This window comes from Typopeltis vanoorti, chromosome 3 (assembly GCF_054136105.1).
Source record: "Typopeltis vanoorti isolate ZY-2024b chromosome 3, IOZ_Tvanoo_1.0, whole genome shotgun sequence".
In the NCBI taxonomy this organism is placed as follows: domain Eukaryota; kingdom Metazoa; phylum Arthropoda; class Arachnida; order Uropygi; family Thelyphonidae; genus Typopeltis; species Typopeltis vanoorti.
This window is the reverse complement of record NC_143551.1, coordinates 151,709,888-151,730,255: the sequence shown is the minus strand read 5'-3', so window position 1 is coordinate 151,730,255 and position 20,368 is coordinate 151,709,888. Positions and strand designations below refer to the sequence as shown.

At 35.5% G+C, this 20,368-nt stretch overlaps 1 protein-coding gene across 1 annotated transcript in view; it reads right to left on the bottom strand.

The window, feature by feature from the left end:
* LOC150108658 (uncharacterized) overlaps positions 1–20,368 on the bottom strand; it is a 75,285-nt gene that overhangs the window by 54,577 nt on the left and 340 nt on the right. The window contains exons 2-3 of the mRNA XM_090390498.1: positions 11,497–11,682; positions 2,299–2,367 (exon numbers count right to left, since the gene is read on the bottom strand). Coding sequence (XP_090246624.1) covers positions 2,299–2,367; positions 11,497–11,682 — 255 coding nt within the window. The remainder of the gene's footprint in view (positions 1–2,298; positions 2,368–11,496; positions 11,683–20,368) is intronic.

Sequence of the window (20,368 nt, the reverse complement as noted above, 5' to 3'; positions counted from 1 at the left end):
CCTGGTAATGATAAGAGGTGGCTGATGGATAGATATGAAAGAGTCACGTATGGGGAAGTTGGGTCGGGGAGAAGGCAGGTTACTAGTGGAGTATAGCAAGCATCTGTAAATCATTTCTTATATCAGTGATATAAGAAATGATTTAAGGGGAAAATATTCCATTGTTTATTGATGATGCAAAGTTGGAAAGAATAATAATCAATGAAGATGATGTGAGGATCCTGCAGGATGACTTAAATAGACTGCCAGCATGGCAGAGGTAAATGGCTGCCAGTTTAATGTGGCCAAGCATGAGATCATCCACTTTGGGATGAAGAGATCACTAGCTGTGTATAATACTGATGAAAGATTGAGAGCTTGTGGATTGCAGAGGTTGGTTGATAGACAGAGAAGAGGGGGATATGATAGAAACATTTAAATTACTGAAAGGTTTTTATAGGATTGATGCAGAGGAAATGTTTCAGCTGTGTGATAGTGATGGAAGAACAAGAGGTCATCCCTGGAAATTAAAGAAGAGTATGGTTAACAAGGGTGTGGGAACAAGGCTTTTTGCCTGGAGGGTGGTGAATGAGTGGAATTCATTGCCTGACTTAGTTGTGAGTTCTTTGTCTGTAAATGAATTCAAGAAGAGATAAGACAGATATTGTTTTGCTAGTTTGGGTCTCCCATGATGAGTCTACTGACTCCATGGAGATACCCGTAATAATATTAATAATAATAGAAATGAATTGCAGGAAACTGATTAGGTCAGGGATTCGAAAGTTATTGTGGACAAGGAGTTGAAGTTTAGAGGACATATTGCAAAGCTCACCAAAACTGTACATCAAATTATGTGGCTGTTGAAGAATGCACTGGCAAGCAGGGAGGGGGATAAAGAAGTGATTATTCCCCTTTACAAGGCTTTAATAAGGCTACATATGGATTACTTTGCATGCAGAGGATTACCTGGATTCTGTGGTGGTGATGAAGAAGTGGTGAAGAGGATCTAGAGGAGAGCAACCAAGATTCTGGTAGGTCCGAATCTTGTGAATAAATTGCTAGCTGACAGGTAAAAATAAGACGGAACATGATAGAAGTCATATTATTATTATTATTATTATTATTAAAACAAGACCTCATGGAGTCAAAGACTCATCTAGGAGGTCCTTTTATCTCACACACATCTCATCATACCGGGTCTTAAACACATTCAAACTCCTTGCAGACACCACACTCTCAGGCAAGGCATTCCAATCATTCACAACTCTGCACGAAAAAAACCTGCCTCTCACTCCCCTACTCACACCCTCTTTATACAGTTTCCAGGTATGACCTCTGGTTCTCCCCTGATCTCCCACTATTCTCTGTAGAACTTCTCCACCATTGATCCTATAACAACCCCTCACCAACTTGTAGGTCTCTATCATATCTCCCCTCTTCCTTCTCTCCACTAGACTCTGCAAATTACATCTTTTCAATCTTTCCTCATACTCGACATTCCAGAGGTCAGAAACTACCTTAGTCAGTCGCCTTTGCACCCTTTCCAACATCTCTTCATCCTTCTGAAAACCAGGTGACCCAATCTGGGCACAATAGTCCATGTGTGGCCTAATCAAAGCCTTATACAATGGAACAAGAATCTCCCTACTTCTACACGTCAGTGTCTTCCTCATCATTCCCAGAAGTCTTTGTGTTGTCTTCACAATTTTGGCGATGTGTCCCCTAAATTTTAGATCCTTATCCACTATCACTCCCAGATCTCTTATTTCCTCTACTTCCAACAATATATTCTCACCAAGCATAAATTCTGCATCCCATCTTTGTTTTCCAAATTTTAAAACCTTACATTTTGCAACATTGAACTCGCATCCCCATTTGCTTGCCCAATCACTCAATTTATTCAAGTCTTCTTGCAAGGCCACAACATCTTCACTACTCTTTATGGTTCGTCCCAACTTTGCATCATCTGCAAACAACTGAATATCTCCATCCAAATCTTCGCCAATATCATTCGCCATATAAATTATTAAAGTGGTTTTATAGGATTGACACCAAATACTTTTTCTTAAGTACACTGCAAGAAGGGAAAGAACAAGGATCACCCCTGGAAACTGTATTAAGAGTGTCCTTAGTAAGGGCATTAAGACTAGATTTTTTTTGCTTGGATCATGGTAAGCGGATGGGTGGTTGGGATGGGTTACCAGAGGTGAGTGCTTTGTTCAGAAAATCATTGTGGATGTCCAGTGACTGTCTTTGACTCCATGGAAATGCCCAAGAAATAATAATAAATAATAACAATCACATTTAAATTATAATTACTTTTTCTTGCTTTTTGTGAGAGCTTGATCTGGATATAGCTTTTCCCAGTTTTGCAATTTCTAATTTCATCTGCAATATTAAAAAAAAAATGGAGTTACTTCTAATTACAGGTACAGTAAATCCTAGTTTTTCATGCATGATTTCTTACTTTTTTTGTCCTCTCAAATTAAAAAAAAAAAAAAAAAAAAACTGTCATAAGAAACATTATGATATGCATACACTTTGGCTGAAAAAGGCCTAAATTCGAATCCTATCATATAATGTGAAGAATGTTTATATAGGCTTTTTTGACTAATAATTAGGTTAACTAGTGCCATATGAAGAACAAGATTTTCTCCTGGAAATGTAGATTTTGCATACAGCAAAGCAAAGCGGAAAATTGTTCTGAGAAAATACGGAAGGAGCATCCAAATACCTTAATGTGTCCAGCCATGAAAAGTCCAAGGCTCTGAGAGGTGGCAGGTCATAATAATAATAATTAGGATTAAAAAGAGTATCTGGAAATTGAATCTTCAGTTTTAAGGAATAAAAAGGTTATTTTTTATTAGAGCTGTTTGTTTGTTAGAGATAATTTGTTTTTAAACTTGCAATCATAATTAAGAGAATGAAATAAATGAGTGTGATACAACTGAAAATCAAATGGTTATAGAAGTGAAACAGGGTATAGAAAGAAATTCAAACATTTATTTTGAAAAAGCTTTTCTTGCTTTTTTTTGTTTCAGTGAATCCTTTCACTGTTTTTTTGAAAAGTGAAATTGTATTTAAAAGATGATTAGATTATTTCTGCCAGTTATTACAAAAATGATTAAAAATGTCAATGAAATTGAAACAGCTGTAAATAATTAAAAGAAAACTCTGTGTCATTAAATACTTATTATTATTATTATTATTATTTTTTAATTCCTTTCCTTTTAATTATAAAATTGTTTGCAGGTGATGCAGAGTTTGGAAGAGACAGAACAGATGTGGTTTAAGTAATTTAAAGGAGAATTCAATTGAATAGGCTATATGAGTGGGCAAGTGAGTAGAGATACCAGTTAATTCTGCAAAGTTTAAGGTTTTACAATTTGGAAAGCAATGATGGGATGAAGGATATAATACTGGTGGGGATATCTTACAGTAAGTGGAGGCAATCAGAGATATGGAGTGATGGTGGATATGGACCTAAAATTTTGAAACACTGCTAAAAGTGTATGGCTATCACAATGGATTATGATACAGAGAACACTGACATGTAGAAGTAAGGAGGTTATGGTTCCTTGTATTTATATATGTATAAATTATAAATATATATATTTATAAATTAAGAATACAAATGACTGATCAAGCTGCATGTGAATTACTGGTTTTCAAGAGATGATGATATATTGGGAAGAGTTCAGAGATGACTAAGGCAGTTTCTCATCCCTGTGAGAGAATGAACTTAAGGGGCTGAATTTAAGTTTAATGAGCTGTGTGTGTGTGTGTGTGTGTGTGTGTGTGTGTGTGTGTGTGTGTGCATGCATGCGTGCTTGCATGTAACAATATAATAATAATAAACTACTTTATAGTGAACTGACTATATATATATATATATATATATATATGTGGCGATTAGTTTTTACTCGGTTGTTATACATTTCAAAAAATAGATTTAATGACTCCAAGACCGAGATAACATATAAAGATTTTAATGATAAATACTACTAGTTTCGGCATATAGCAGCCTTCTTCAGGTATTTATAAAGGAAAGGAATACTAATAAACATTGAATTATTTAAATAAACAAACTGGAAATTACAGGTACAAATTGCCTCACATAATCGATACATAAAAACATTGTATTTTTCAAGTTGTTCCAACTGGTGTGCCATTGTTTGTTGCAATTGTGCGTGCAAGTTCACGTGAACGCCAATATTGAATAACTGCAGCATGGCTATCTGGGATGTTATAACTTAAATTATTATTTAAGTGGACCGGGTTCAGTAGGATTTCCCTTGATTCTACGATTTTTCTTTCAAACTCATCTTCACAGCGAAAAATATTTTCTGATCTATTCCAGCATACAGAGTGGCTTTGTTGGTCATCATTAGGATTATTTGAAAAAAGAACATGACTGGATAACGCAGTTGCATGAGATCTTTTGTATGAGATGTCTCTCTTATGCTCTTCTATGCGTTGTTCAATAGATTTGTTAGTTTGACCAAAGTATGGGATATTGCAATCACACCCCTAGTGGTGTGATTGCAATATCCCATACTTTGGTCAAACTAACAAATCTATTGAACAACGCATAGAAGAGCATAAGAGAGACATCTCATACAAAAGATCTCATGCAACTGCGTTATCCAGTCATGTTCTTTTTTCAAATAATCCTAATGATGACCAACAAAGCCACTCTGTATGCTGGAATAGATCAGAAAATATTTTTCGCTGTGAAGATGAGTTTGAAAGAAAAATCGTAGAATCAAGGGAAATCCTACTGAACCCGGTCCACTTAAATAATAATTTAAGTTATAACATCCCAGATAGCCATGCTGCAGTTATTCAATATTGGCGTTCACGTGAACTTGCACGCACAATTGCAACAAACAATGGCACGCCAGTTGGAACAACTTGAAAAATACAACGTTTTTATGTATCGATTATGTGAGGCAATTTGTACCTGTAATTTCCAGTTTGTTTATTTAAATAATTCAATGTTTATTAGTATTCCTTTCCTTTATAAATACCTGAAGAAGGCTGCTATATGCCGAAACTAGTAGTATTTATCATTAAAATCTTTATATGTTATCTCGGTCTTGGAGTCATTAAATCTATTTTTTGAAATATATATATATATATATATATATATACTAGGATAACCAAGCAATTTTTATATGCTTGGTTATTTTAGCTCCTAATCCCAAGTATGCAAACAATTAAGTTTGCGCCTGAAACAAAGTTCAAGTCTAAAGATGGTACAACACCAGGGCAACTCATTGTAATACACCTTGTTGCAACTTATATAGGTAAAGTTGATAAGGCTTTGTATTACTAAAACCTTGGTATTTAGGGTCTAGCTACTCACTGAGGAGACCTCAAAAAAGGTCGAAACCGGTCTGGGTAGTGACCCCACCCATAATGCATTGCAGTATACATCTTCTAGTGAGATGTGCTTTACATTATGGGAAAATACTAAGAATAGTGATCAAAGCTTTAACCACCTTTACAATGAGTTGCCCTGGTGTTGTACCATCTTTAGACTTGAACTTTGTTTCAGGCGCAAACTTAATTGTTTGCATACTTGGGATTAGGAGCTAAAATAACCAAGCATATAAAAATTGCTTGGTTATCCTAATATACAATATACCCAAGTTAAAAATTTATTCCCATATATATATATATATATATATATATGTGTGTGTGTGTGTGTGTGTGTGTGTGTGTGTGTGTGTCAGTTATAAATTAAGAATGTATAAATTATATATAAATAATTATATATGTATAAATTATAAATATATATAGTTATAAATTAAGAATGCAAATGAACAATGGATTAAAAGTGTAATCTGTCCTCTGTCAGAGGGAACAGGATGCAGGATGCAAGAGGGAAGGAATTTGCTAATGAAAGCAAAGAATCAAAGACAAAAAAGGGTAGGACTACATCAGGAGGGCAGAGATGCAGAGGGACAGCTAGATGAAAATATATGGATGGTTGCTGCTATAGGCCAGGGAGTATAAGGAAGAATGTGAATGGCATGAAATGACAAATTGCACAGTAAGTGCAGGACAAATTAACAAATTATCATTATGGGGAACTTCAGCTATGGAGATATACTGCCAGGAGAAATGGTCATAGGGAGGGAAAGAAAAGAAATTTATACAGCTGCTAAGAGATAATTACCCAAGACAACCAGTAATGGAGGGAACTGAAGGTTCAAGAGTGCAGGATATGGTGAAAGCATTGGAAAACTTGGCAGTAACCAAGATAGCACACTGCCTTCAATCTAGGAAAGTGATCATGATGCGGTCTTGATGTGGGAGATTGCCAGACATGCAAAATTTACAGTTAAAGGTATATGTAGAATTATAAAGCAGATGATCATCACTGGCTTGTTCCGTGATGATGACAAACTGAGGAGCCAGTGGAGTCAGCTTAGAGAATTGTCAGGGCATAAGAATTTTGAGAGCAGACAATGCATGTGAGATGTTCAAGGGGTGTTTGCAGAAGCTGTACCAGACTGTATATAGTACTTAGAGTCAGGAGAATAAATCAAGTAGGAGTTACATAAATAGCATAATTAAGCAGGAGTTGCAAGAAAAGAAAAAGTCCACCAGGCCAATGAGCAGTACAATGCACAGGCAAGAAGGGCTTTTCCTTTTTTTCCTTTGGCCTTTCTTACCATGATCTGCATAGTAAGAAAGGCCAAAGCTAGTTATGAGAGTAAGCTAACCAATGTGGTCAAAGAAAAATCCTAAAGAATTCTCTATGTAGTGAGTAAATGAAAGAATGACTGGAAGGATGCATTAATGATTGTTGATGGTAGATAGGTAACCAAAGCAAATGAAATGTTAGAGTTATTGACTAATCATTTTGCAAGAATGCACCATCCAAGTGGAGATACTGTGGTCCTAGATGTGACATTGACTGACGATGAGAGGCAGTGGCGGCTTGTCCATAAGGGCTGCAGGACTGCACTGAATGCAGCTCCAGCGTTGAGTATACTAGCGAGTAGTACTGGCTAGTATACTCAACGCTGGAGCTGCATTTAATGCAGTCCTTATGGACGAGCCACCACTGAACAGAGGTACATGAATTGGAGATATTAGAATCTTGCAATACCTTAATGGAAATATGGCCATGGGATCAGATAGGATGTCAGCCCATGTATTACAAGAATGTGCAAGGGAAATGGCAACTCTTGTGACATGCTCTTTAATTTAAGTTACAGTTCTGGGAAGTGGAAAGATGGTAAAATAGTTCCATAAAGAAGCTCTGAAAGAGAGAAGTAGCAAATTATAGGCCAATCAGTATCTCAGGCAGGAATTGGAAAGTATTGGAAAGTAACAAGTATTAGAAAGACTTGTTAAAAAAAAATCAGGTCTGGGTGGAGAGGAATAGGATAATAAGTTCAGCAAGGTTTTACAAAAGGCAGGTCTTGCCTCAGTAACCTGCTTCCTTTTTACAACAAAGTAACAACTAAGTTGGATAAATGAAATGGTTGCACAGTGATACTGATGTTTGCAAAGGCATTTGACAAGATACTACATGGAACTCTGTTGCATAAATTGGAGCAAATAGGGATGATACAAAGCCAGCGATTTGAATAAGATGATGCCAGATAGATATCAAAGAGTAGTATATGGGGCAGTTGAATCCAGGAGAAGACGGGATGACTAGTGAAGTACTCGCAGTACTTGGTGCACTGCTATTTAATTTGTACATCAATGATATAAGAAATATTCAGTTGTTTGTTGATGATGCAAAGCTGGAAAGAACAACAGTATCATAATCAAATATAGTATCAAATACAGAGATCTTGCAGGATGACTTCAATAAGACTGGGGTGATAGGGATGATACAAAGCCAGCGATTTGAATAATATGATGCCAGATAGATATCAAAGAGTAGTATATGGGGCAGTTGAATCCAGGAGAAGACAGGATGACTAGTGAAGTACTCGCAGTACTTGGTGCACTGCTATTTAATTTGTACATCAATGATATAAGAAATATTCAGTTGTTTGTTGATGATGCAAAGCTGGAAAGAACAACAGTATCATAATCAAATATAGTATCAAATACAGAGATCTTGCAGGATGACTTCAATAAGACTGGTAGAATAGGCAAAAGATAACAGCTGCCAGTTTAATGTGGCCAAGTGTGAGGTCCTGCATTGTGGAATGAAAGCATCACACATTGTGTACTACACCGATGAAACTTAACTGCAGGAAATTGATAAGGCCAGGGATTTGGGGGTGAATCCACATTTACCAGGAAGTTACAGTTTAGAGGATATATTTCAAAAAGTGGCCATAACAGTACATCATATACATGGTAGTTGAAGAAAACACTGACATGCAGGAATAGGGAGGTTATTATTCTCCTTTATAATTTTTATAAAGCAACAGCTGGATTATTGCATGTAGATACAATTGCCTGGATTTTATGGGAATGAGGAAGTGTCAAAGAGGATTTAGTGCGCATGACCAGAATTGTGGCAGTTCTATAGAATGCTCTCTATGAGAATAGAATGAAGGTTTATGGGTTTCATTCGACAGGCTAATAAAAGGGGGACATGACAGAAATGTGAATTATTAAATGGATTCATAGAATTGATAGTGAAGACTTTTTTCAATACATTGAAAGAAAAGGGAGAGAATAATGAGTCACCCCTGGAAATTTTGTAATAGGTAGGTTAGCAAGGGACTGCATTAGGTATATAATTTGCCACTGCTGTTAATAAATATTTCTTAACTATTCCCAGTGTGCTACTGATTTTTCATCAAGTTCTTCCAATCACAGTATTTCCAACTCAGTGAAAAAAGTCATTTTACAGCGTATGAAAAATTTACTATCAATACTGGCCAAATAAATTTAACAACAGAAAGGAAAGTTTTCAGTTGGAAAAAAAAAGAAAAAGGAGTTGTTCCAAGTAATTACTGCCCAATAACTTGCCTGTCAAGTTAATCACTGGATTTTTAGGAACTTCGATTAGTCAATATTTATCAGCACCAACTTCTGCCTATTGAACAAAAGGGGTATTGCAGAAAATCCAAAGGAACAAAAGACCAACTGTTAATTAACAAAATGATTATTCGGCTTTGAAATAATGTTGGAATCAATATCCACTTAATTTGTATAATTTTGCATCACCGAAGTGAAGCCTCTTGGCTCTTTATTTCAGTAATTCTTGGTACCTTTTAAAATGTGACACCTTTTGGCAACTCGTATGGGAAAGAATGACTTCAGCATCACTTCAACCTGGGTATTTTACATCTGGGTCTGGCTCATACTGACGAGACCTCAACAAAGGTAGAAACCGGTCTGGGTAGTGACCCCTTCCCATAATGCATAGCATCATACATGTCTGCAAGGAGATGTGTTTTGCATTATGGAGAATACTAAGGAAAGTGATCAGAACTCACTCTACCTTTGCCCCGAGTTGCCCATGTCCTGAAAGGTTGCTTATGCTTGGATCTGCAGAAAATGTTATAGTTTCTATATTCTGCTCGAAACTCTTGTAGTTCTATATATTCACCTTTTAAATAATGTTGGATTCAATATCCACTTAATTTGTACAATTTTGCATCGCCGAAGTGAAGCCTCTTGGCTCTTTATTTCAGTCAGCCAGTAATATCTAACAGAATATCGAATTTTTTTTAAAAAAAGTACTTCAAGTAGTGAAAAATGTCCCATTTTTTTTCTCTTCTTTTTCCTATGCCATGTGTGTATGTGTATGGACTTAATCATACTAAACTTAAGAGGAGTTCCTATTCTTCACAGAATATAGATTGCATCCAAGTAACAGATTTCAGTCAAATTTGGAAGCAACTATTTAATTGATCTCCTGAGACATTCAGCCTGATCAGTTAGACTAAAATGAAGTGTGCAGAGTGCATTATTTGACCATTTTAGACTCAATTTCGATTTTTTTTTATGTGGCTCCCACAGCAAAAGTTATATGCAAATCTATAGTACATTTGTACTGTGGGTGGGCCAAGGAATATTTTACTTAATTTTTTTATCATTTTATATATTTTTTGTATATGTTCTATAGACTAAACAGAAATTTTTCATAGGGCTTATCATAATATCCTATAGTTCCACATATGTATTCTTTCTCCACAGAAGTCCTCTCATGGGTAGCCATCACCAAGGTAATCACCTCATCATGTCACTCTCACCAAATGGATAGAGATTTGATATCCCATGTACAATAAATAACATCTTCTAATGATATGATCAAATCTAAGACTCGATTTTTACATGCACTACATTATATTCTTCCAAAGTTAGTTCCTTATCCCTTAAAAACTCGAGAAATTCATTCTCTTTACTTCGGATGCCATCTCTTCATTGTGATCTGGCTCAATGGCACATCATAGTTGAAACCTAAATAATCTCTGATAAGACAACTAATCCTATTTGCATAGTGCTTTATGGATGTTAATTGGTGTGTATTTTGATGGTCAGTTTGCCTGGTAAGAGATTGGTTAATTCATCTTCAACTGAAAAGTCCTGATAAAAGTTCTTTACACCCACAGTGGTATTTGAACAGTCTTTTCAAACCAAATGATATTGTCAAAACTGAATGAACTAAGGAGTCTCTATACAATCTATATACCATAATTAAAACCACCTATAATGATCACCTTTTTCTTATCTACCAGGCCAATTTACCTACTTTTTTTTTGTCACACATTCCCAGGCTTATAGCAACATCCAACTAAATATTTCATGCTGTCCACCTTTAACTTCACACTATTCTGCCTCAGAGCCAATGCTTTCTCTCCCCATTCCCTGCATCTCTCCTTACATGGAATTAACTCCTTCTTTACTACGAACTTCCCTTTTCTTTCTTTCTTCTTGTGTTTCCTATCCTCACAAAAATATCATACCTCCTATCCCTCTATCTCTATTTAAGTCATGATGCTATCCTTATCCAATCATGCTTCACTTTCTTTACCAATTTTTAGATGAATAAACTCAATCAATGCAATAGTTGCGACCCCTTTATTTCTGATATGGCTGGCAGTGATAAACATAGTAGCCAGTTCTATCCATGCCACCTCTCAGATGCGATTCCTCAACACTTGTCCTTGGCTGTTCCTCTGTCACCACCTATTCCATAATTTTTCCTAGATTCAAATGCTCTCCTTGCATCCCAGCCCATCCCATTCCTTCACTTTTTTCCACATACACATATTCATTACTACTTTCAGAATTCATTCTTCTCACACCATGCTCCCTGTACACCCTAACATCCCTCTCCCCATTTACATTCACCTGTCTTGCACTCTGTTCTCTCATTCTCCTTTCTCATATCCTTCAGGCTCCCTTCCTCTCTCTCTCTCCCTCTTCTCTATCACCCTACTTTCCTGTCTAGCTTCTCATATCTTCTCTTCTATTTTTTCAAAATGTTAGTACTTTTTTAAATTAAACTACAAATTAATAATCATCTTTACTGCACTGTTTCTTTTCTTTATTTAACCATTACATTTGACAATAGCTTACCTTAGCTACAATATCTTTGTACAGAATATTCATGATGTCTAGTAGATCTTCTTCAATATATTCCAATGGGTCACATATTGCAATGGCATGATCCATTTCAGTATCAAAAATAGCATCTTTAACATCAATGTGAATATATCGAAGACGCTGATAAACAGCATAGATATTACTGAGGGCAACACAAAGCTGGAAATGTTACATATCATGAAAAATACATTTATAAACTTAGTTATAATAATTGTAAACAAATTTTAATACACATATATATTATTACTACAACATATGGAAGTAGCAGAAATTACAGCAAATTAATGTTGCGTATGGGCAGGAGTTAACTTTGGAAGACTGTTTCATAGAAAAGAAGTAGATCAAATGAACGAGGAATGGAGGTAGAAAGTTTGGTGGGTAAACAGCTGAATAATAAATGAATATTAAGCAAATGTTACCTAGTACAAGTTGTAGCCAATGCAGTGCAGTGCCCCGGTTGGGATCATTTTGTTGGAGTCCCTAATTTAATATAATTAGGTATTGGAAATATATGCTATTAAACAATATTACAAATTAAATAATGTATTTATAGATTATACTTAAAAAAAAAAAACTAATTATAAATTATATAAGCAAAGTGGATATTAGATCCAGCATTATATCAAAGCTGAATGTAGAAACTATCTCAAAAAACTGTCTGCATTATCAAAGCTTTAGCAGAAATGGGGGAGGGGGATTTAGAGAATGATGGATGACAATTCTGCTGAAAGAGAACCCACAGAAGTATCTAAAAAAAAGACACAAAAAAGAAACTGAACTGTCTATGGGACAGTGGCTGGAGAGAGTCTATGAGATAGGAGGAGTCATTTATTAGCTAACCTGACCTCTTCTGGAAAGCATCGAGAATTTTTCAAGAGGTTTTTAATACATTGCTCCAAATGAGAAAGGAGTATTATAAAGTTCAGTGGATTGATTTGAGATTTGTACAGAGTTTGCAGCTTGACAGGTGTCTTGAGGAAAAAAAGATGACAAGATTTTGGGAGGCTTAGGATGCTATAGAAGAGATGCAATGAAAGGCTAGAAGTAAGTGTTAGTCCAAAAAAGAGAGATTTGATCTTGTCTGTTGAGATCAGTATTATCAATAGTAATGTGAGAAGAACTATGGTCTGTTTTGTAAGGAAAAAAAAACAAACAAATTAAATAGAATTTTTTCTTTTAGGCTTGCACGGTGATCCGAATGCATTTTTGGAAATTATGGAGACAACTACCGTGTTTGAATTATTCAAACACGGTAGTTGTCTCCATAATTTCCAAAACTGCATAAATAGAATTTTGTTTTGGAAGCAATGAAGATGACTAAGTTATCATTCCACTGAAGGCTGATACTGAGATCAGATCAGTATTTAGGGATGTGGTTGAACTTGAAAACTTGGGATGTTTTGCAACATTTGAATACGAGTAGGAGGAGTGGAAAGTGCTCTCATTGCAAAACTATGGCTAGAGTTTGAGATCAGTGAGGGAGGTCATTTATGTATATAAGGAACAGGATGGGTGAAATAACAATCCTGAGTAACACCTGCATTAATAGGAAAATTTTGGAGAGAACACGCTCTTCCATAATACAAACAGTGAAACAGTATTATAAAGTTCAGTGGATTGATTTGAGATTTGTACAGAGTTTGCAGCTTGACAGGTGTCTTGAGGAAAAAAAGATGACAAGATTTTGGGAGGCTTAGAATGCTATAGAAGAGATGCAATGAAAGGCTAGAAGTAAGTGTTAGTCCAAAAAAGAGAGATTTATCTTGTCTGTTGAGATCAGTATTATCAATAGTAATGTGAGAAGAACTATGGTCTGTTTTGTAAGGAAAAAAAACAAACAAATTAAATAGAATTTTGTTTTGGAAGCAATGAAGATGACTAGGTTATCATTCCACTGAAGGCTGATACTGAGATCAGATCAGTATTTAGGGATGTGGTTGAACTTGAAACTTGGGATGTTTTGCAACATTTGAATACGAGTAGGAGGAGTGGAAAGTACTCTCATTGGCAAAACTATGGCTAGAGTTTGAGATCAGTGAGAGGAGGTCGTTTATGTATATAAGGAACAGGATGGGTGAAATAACAATCCTGAGTAACACCTGCATTAATAGGAAAATTTTGGAGAGAACATGCTCTGCCATAATACAAACAGTGAATAATCAACAAGAAAACTGGGAATTCGATTATAAGGGATGGAATGCAGACTATAAATTGGCAATTTGCTGATAAGCCCTCCAAGCTGGACCCTATTGAATGGTATTGTCAAGTGAAATAGCACAGGTGTCTCTAAACTTGGACTTGCAAGTTGGTGATAGTAAGAGGATAGTGGACCTAGTGGCTGCAGAAAGATGAGTTAAATGTTTATATTTACTGCATAATAATATTGATAGTTTTTAACTGGATTTTGTTGTGTGATAGCAGAGATTGGTATATGCAGTGTTCAGATGAGGTTTAGATTTTGAAAGTTTTTTCACTTGGTTATACTATCAAATAAAGATGCCAAGAAATTATATTCTTGGTTTCATCCTTTATCCAAGCATAAGCAAACGAAGTTTGCGCATGAAGTCACTTCACAACTGGGCTACTTATATATAGAGGCTAATGACTTCACATCAATTGCCTTAGTATCCCATAATGGAACACACACATATCCTTCCAGACATGTAATAATGCAATAATAATAGAAACATTGACTGTTTCTTTATTGAGGTGTGGGGATCACCCAAAATCTCACTGAGTGACCCTAAAGGATCACTGCTAAATTCATTACTCCTGACCTGAATTGCCACAGCCTCTGATTAGCTAGTTAATTTAAGTCTCAGATCTGGTAAAGTACCAAGGGAGCAAAAGAAAAGCAGAACAGTTCTATTGCTTAAACGAGACTCCAAGACAGAAGTATAACAAATTATTATTGGTATTATTACATGTTTTGAAAGTTTCCTCTGTATCAATCCTGTAAAAACCTCTCAGTAATTTGTATGTCTCAATCATATTACCCCTTTCTTGGGGTAATATGAATCTCCAACAAAAATCTCCAACTTATTCTCATGATGAGTATTCCATAGACTTACCATCCATCTTGGTCACTTGCCTCCACCTCTTCCTCATTCCCAAAAAATCCAGGTGACCAGATCTGTGTACAGTAGTCCAGATGGAGTCTAATCAAGGTCTTATAAAGAGGTATAAACAACCTGCTTATCTCAGCTTCTCAGGGTGTTCTTCAGTAACTAAGTTATCTGATGAGCTGTTTTAGCCACAGCTATTTTAGAAGGCAATATGCCCTCTGATAGTTCAATTCCCTATCCACCAACACTCCCAAATTCTAGGCCTCATCAATTTCTTGTAGTACAGTTTCATTAATATTCATAGTGAAGAATTTATAGAGACAAAAACACACGTTGGAATAATCACTTTATTTATAGTTAAGAAAATGATATTCAATGTTTCAACTCTGTATTGAGGTCATCATCAGGAAAGCATATATATGTATGGGACACAAGCTACATGACACTACACAAAAGTTAGATGAATCTAAATGTTTTGTTAATTGTTTACCCTAGCCTGACCTCTGTCAAAAAAAAAAAAAAAAATAATAATAATAATAATATTACCAAATAAAATATATACAAAATTAAAAATTAATTCACAAAATAAAATGAACTTTATATACATATCAGTATAACAATATACCAATGATAAAAAAAAGTTGTATAGCAGAACTACATTTTGCTTTCTTTTAGTGTTACACAGTGATCAGCATTCATTTTAGAAATTATGGACTTTACAAGCGTGTTATAAATAACTCTTTTAATATCCCGACGTTTCAATCTTCATATTAAGATCATCATCTGGAGCATATACAAATACATAGGACAAGCTAAGTTACATTACATACAGTAAGCTAAAGAAACAACGAACTGATCACAAGTTATTCTACTGGCATGACCTCTAGTGAAAAAAAAAATTAATTATTTATGAACTAGTTAATTAAAAAATTCTATTTTTAGCATTACAATTGTTATTTTTGATTTAGGATCCTGGATTTTCAACAGTCCTGTTTATAGTTGCTCTTAGAGAGGAAGGTTCCATGGGTCAAATATATTCCTTCAATATGTTTGGGATTTTTAGACCATCATTATTGTTCAGATTGGGGTGGTTGGTAATAATCTCACAGGCTTCCTTAAATTTGCATTCATACCATGTTTTGGTATGATGTAGACAACTAGTGCTTTTCCAGTCAATTCTATGTAAGGTGTTCAGGGCATGATCAGAAAGGCCAGCTTTACCATAATTATTATATTTAATGTGTCATTTATGTTCTTTTTGTCTGATAGGAATTGTGCATCCTGTTTCTCTTATATATGGTATGTTACAGGTGCAATAAATACGGTATACTCCAGGGTGGGCCAGCAGAGGGAGTGGGTCTTTGGATGAGTTGAGTAAGCTTTTTAATTTTGCAGGAGGTTTAAAGGTGGCTTTGAGGTTGTATTTTTGTAGTATTCTGTTTATTTTATCTGATGGCCCTTTAATGTAAGGAATGGTTATAGTTTTATTGCAGTCTGGTTTGTCTTTGTTTATTATTGAAGTCTTGCAGAGAATTTTGCTAATAGTGTTTTGGCTGTACCCATTTTTTTGAAAAGAATTGCAGATAACTTTAAATTTGTTTTTCAGTGCCTGTTCACTGGAGCAGATCTTCAGAGCCCTGTTTTTTAGAGTACAGTAATACCCCGACTTACGTGAATCCAGAGTTACGTGGTTTCTTATATGTATGTATTCCCGTCCCGCTTCATCACTAGTTGTATCTTTCCAGCACCGGCTGCATTCGCCAGTGTCGCACATGCTGTGAACAAGCACTGACGTGTTTCGTGCGGTCTCCATTCATACACGAATTTTATAGTCTTACAAACCTTGCGATTGTTTAATGTTATGTTCTTGATAAAAATTTTATCACATAAAAAATAATAATGTCATCCAAAAGAAGCAAATCCAATTCTTCTACAGCTAGCAAGAAAAGAAAAACACATTGACTTTTTGAAACAAAACTCAACATTATTAAGGATTTTGAAGGAGGAATGAAAATTTGTGAGCTAGCAAAGAAGTTCGATCTACAGGAATCCACAGTAAGAACAATCATAAAAGATAAAGAAAGAATTCTTGCTGCTGTGAAAAATGCCCAATCATTGAATTCAAGCATAATTCATAAACATCATGGGATTATTGGTGAGATGGAAATGATGCTTAAATTATGGTGTGATAATCAAATGAGAGTAAAAAATTGTCTAGTTGATCAAATGACAATATGTAGCCAAGCCAAGTTGATTTTTGAGAGGCTAAAAGTAGCAACTGGAGAAGAAGCCAAAGAAGAAAATTTCGTGGCCAGTAATGGTTGATTCAACTGATTTAAAAATTGCTGTAACAGGCACAGCATCGCAGAGAGGTGGCAAGCGCTGATAAAGAGGCTACGTCTTCTTTTCCTGAGACACTTAAAGCTATTATTGAGGAAGGTAGTTACAGCAGTCAAACCATATTTAATGTAGATGAGGCCGGCTTGTTCTGGAAACAGATGCCTAAGAGAACACTCTCATCGCATGTAAAGAAAAAAACGTTTCCTGGCTTTAAGTCTTCCAAAGACCGGTTGACAGTAATGCTTGGTGGAAAAGCAGCTGGTGATTGCAAGTTTAAACCTCTCTTAATTTATTGCTCCAAAAATCCAAGAGCTCTAAAAAAAATCTAAAGCTGGCTTGCCAGTGATTTGGAAATCAAATTCTAAAGCTTGGGTGACAGCTTCTATTTTTGAAGACTGGTTTTGGTCACCACTTCATACTTGAAGTTGAACATTATTGCCAGTTTAAAAACATTCCGTTTAAAGTTATGCTCATTATTGATAATGCACCTGGTCATCCTCCTGTAACTTTATGCTATGAAGAAATTTTGCATGACAAGAAAAAGACATTATGCCATCAGATGAATCTATTAGATTTTATGAAAACATCGACATCGAAATAACTTTCTTTTTTTTATGTATACGAAAAACTACAATTATGATTATATTTCTTAAAAAATATAGGTGTTTTTGTAAACCTTTGGTCCCAATTAACTAATATTTTGTATATTTGTATATATAAATGACATGCAAAATTATACCTTGAGTTATCTGAATTCGACTTATGCGCTTTTTGTTGGTCCCACCTACCATGCAACTTCGGGGTTTTACTGTATTTTACACATACTGGCCAATATATTTATTATATATTGGCCAGTATGTGTCTGTTTCCGGTAAACAGTGAAGGAAAGATTGCCAGAAGGAAGACATGTGACAAGTGTATCTAGAAACAGAAGTGTGTTCTGTTTTTCAATCTCAATTGTGAACTGGTGGCCATGGGACCAGATCGCGAAAACATTGTCAACATATCTAAGCCAGACTTTGGGTTTTAAAGGAGAGGAACCTAAAGCAAGTTGCTGAAAATGTTCCATATAATAGTTAGCAATGGGGGGGGGGATAATGGCGAGCCCATGGCTGTGCCTTCTTTTTGTAGGTAGAAAGCATTTTGCCATACAAAATAACCAGAACTCAATACATGTGCAAAGAGTGCCGTGATATCTGGAGGGAACTTGTTCTGTAAAAGAAGGATTGTATCATTGATTGGGACATTCGTAAAGAGGGCAGAGACATCAAAACCGACTAATAAATCATCTTCTTCTAATGTAATGTCTTTGATGATGTTTATGAAGTGTTGTGTGTTTTTGATATAGGAGGGAGAATGACCTACCAACTCCTTGAGTGTTGCCGCTAATTTTTTGGCTAAGTGATAATTCGGGCTATCTATCCCTTCAACTATAGGCTGGAGTGGTGTGTTTTCGGTAGCCCGTAAATTCTTGGGGAACGAGCATAGTGCGGAAATAGTTTTTTGACTGTATCTTCAGGCCATGTAGTAATTGACTTAAGTAGTTTCTCTGTTTTTTCTTTTTTATTCTATTGGTTGGGTTGTAGTTAACGAGTTGGTATGTGTTAGTGTCTGAGACTAGCAATTCATTTTTTCTACATAAGTGGTTTGGTTTAAAATAACGGTGGCACTTCCTTTATTGGCTCTAGTTATTATGATGTTCGGATTTGACTATAATGATTTTACCGCTGTTAATTTGTGTTTTGTTATGATTTAAAATGTTGGTGCTTTCTAAACGTATTTTGCCTGCTAAACATATTATTTGGGATGGATCTTAAGCCTTTTTCTATGTTACAAATAAATTCAAGTTTGTTTATCGACCTGGGTGCTACGGCAAAATTTAGACCTTTATTTAGTACAGAGAGTTCATCTCTATTTAAAGCATGGTTGGATAGGTTAACTACGTTACTGTTACCTGTAGGTGATTGGTGGCTCCTGTTGTTTCTTGCTTCTGGTATATCATTCACTGTGGAGAGATAACGTTATTGTTATTGTTCACTGTAGAGAGATAACGGTTATTGTTATCGTTCACTGTAGAGAGATTTGAATATGACCGCTGGTTTCATCGATCTTTTAGTCTTTGAAATTTCGAAATTAGGTTTTCTTTCTTCGTTTGAAGGACATGGTTCGGCGTGTTGTCCATAATCTTTTCCAGGATCATCCAGCTATCTGTGTTTAAGTAGCTTGAAAGTTCCGATTTTTCCTTTTGTAGCTGGTTTTGAGTAGCGGCTAAGTTCTTTCTGATAGCTTGGATCTGTTCTCTGAGTAGCGCTTTCTCCATGCGGTGGTATATTCGTTGCACCTTTGCTGAGGTGAATTTTCTCTTTAGTTTGATGCAATTTGGAATGATGTTGCTGTCCCTACACTGTTTTAAAAAAGATTCAGAACTACATTAAACAACAGTTTCTTAAAGTCCTCTCATATTAAGGTTTTCTTCTATTTGGGGTTGTTCTGTACACTATATAGGTTGAAAGTGGTCCTCCAGATTCTTAGGATTATTAATCCATCATTCTTGTTTAGATTTGGATGATGTTTCAGCATTTCACAGGCTTCTTTGAACTTTCTTTCAAACCTGGTTTTGGTGCAGTGTAGGGACTTAGTGTCTTTCCAGTTAATTCTATGACATGTTTGAAGTGCATGGTCTGACAGTTCTACCATAGTGTAGGAATTTAATGTGGTGTTTATGTTCATCTTTTCTTATTGGGATAGTGCACCCTGTTTCTACTATGTAAGGTAGGCTGCAGGTGCACTGAATTTTGTAAACCCCTGGGTGGGGAAGATATGGAAGAGGATCTTTGGATGAGCTGAGTAAATTCCTTAATTTTGCAGGTTTGACGGTTGCCTTAATATTATATTTATGTAGTGTTCTATCTATTTTTTCTGACATGCCCCTAATGTATGGTATGGCATTATTGTAATCTTTTTTGCTTTTAATATATTTTTGTGGAAGATCTTTTGAACTGTTTTTTTTTTTATTGTAGTCATCTTATACAAATGCTTGGCTGATAATTTCATATTTTTCAGTTTTGGAGGTTTTTTGCTTTGGAGCAAATTGTTAGGGCTCTGTGTTTGAGGCTGCTGATGACCCCTAGTTTTTGTGTTGGATGGTGGTATGAATTTTTATGTATGTATTGGCCTGTGTGTGTAGGTAGGTTTCTTAATTATAAGTAAAGTAATTATTCCAACATGTGTGTTTTTGTCTCCATAAATTCTTCACTATGAATGCTGACCACTGTGTATCCTTAAAAGAATGTTTCATTAATATGGTACAGCTGGTAATCTTTTCACTTCAAAATGCATAACCTTATACTTTGCTACATTAAAATAGCATCTGGTTTCCTTTGCCCATACTGCCAGTCTATTAAATCATCCTGAAAAAAATTTAACATACATAATCTGTA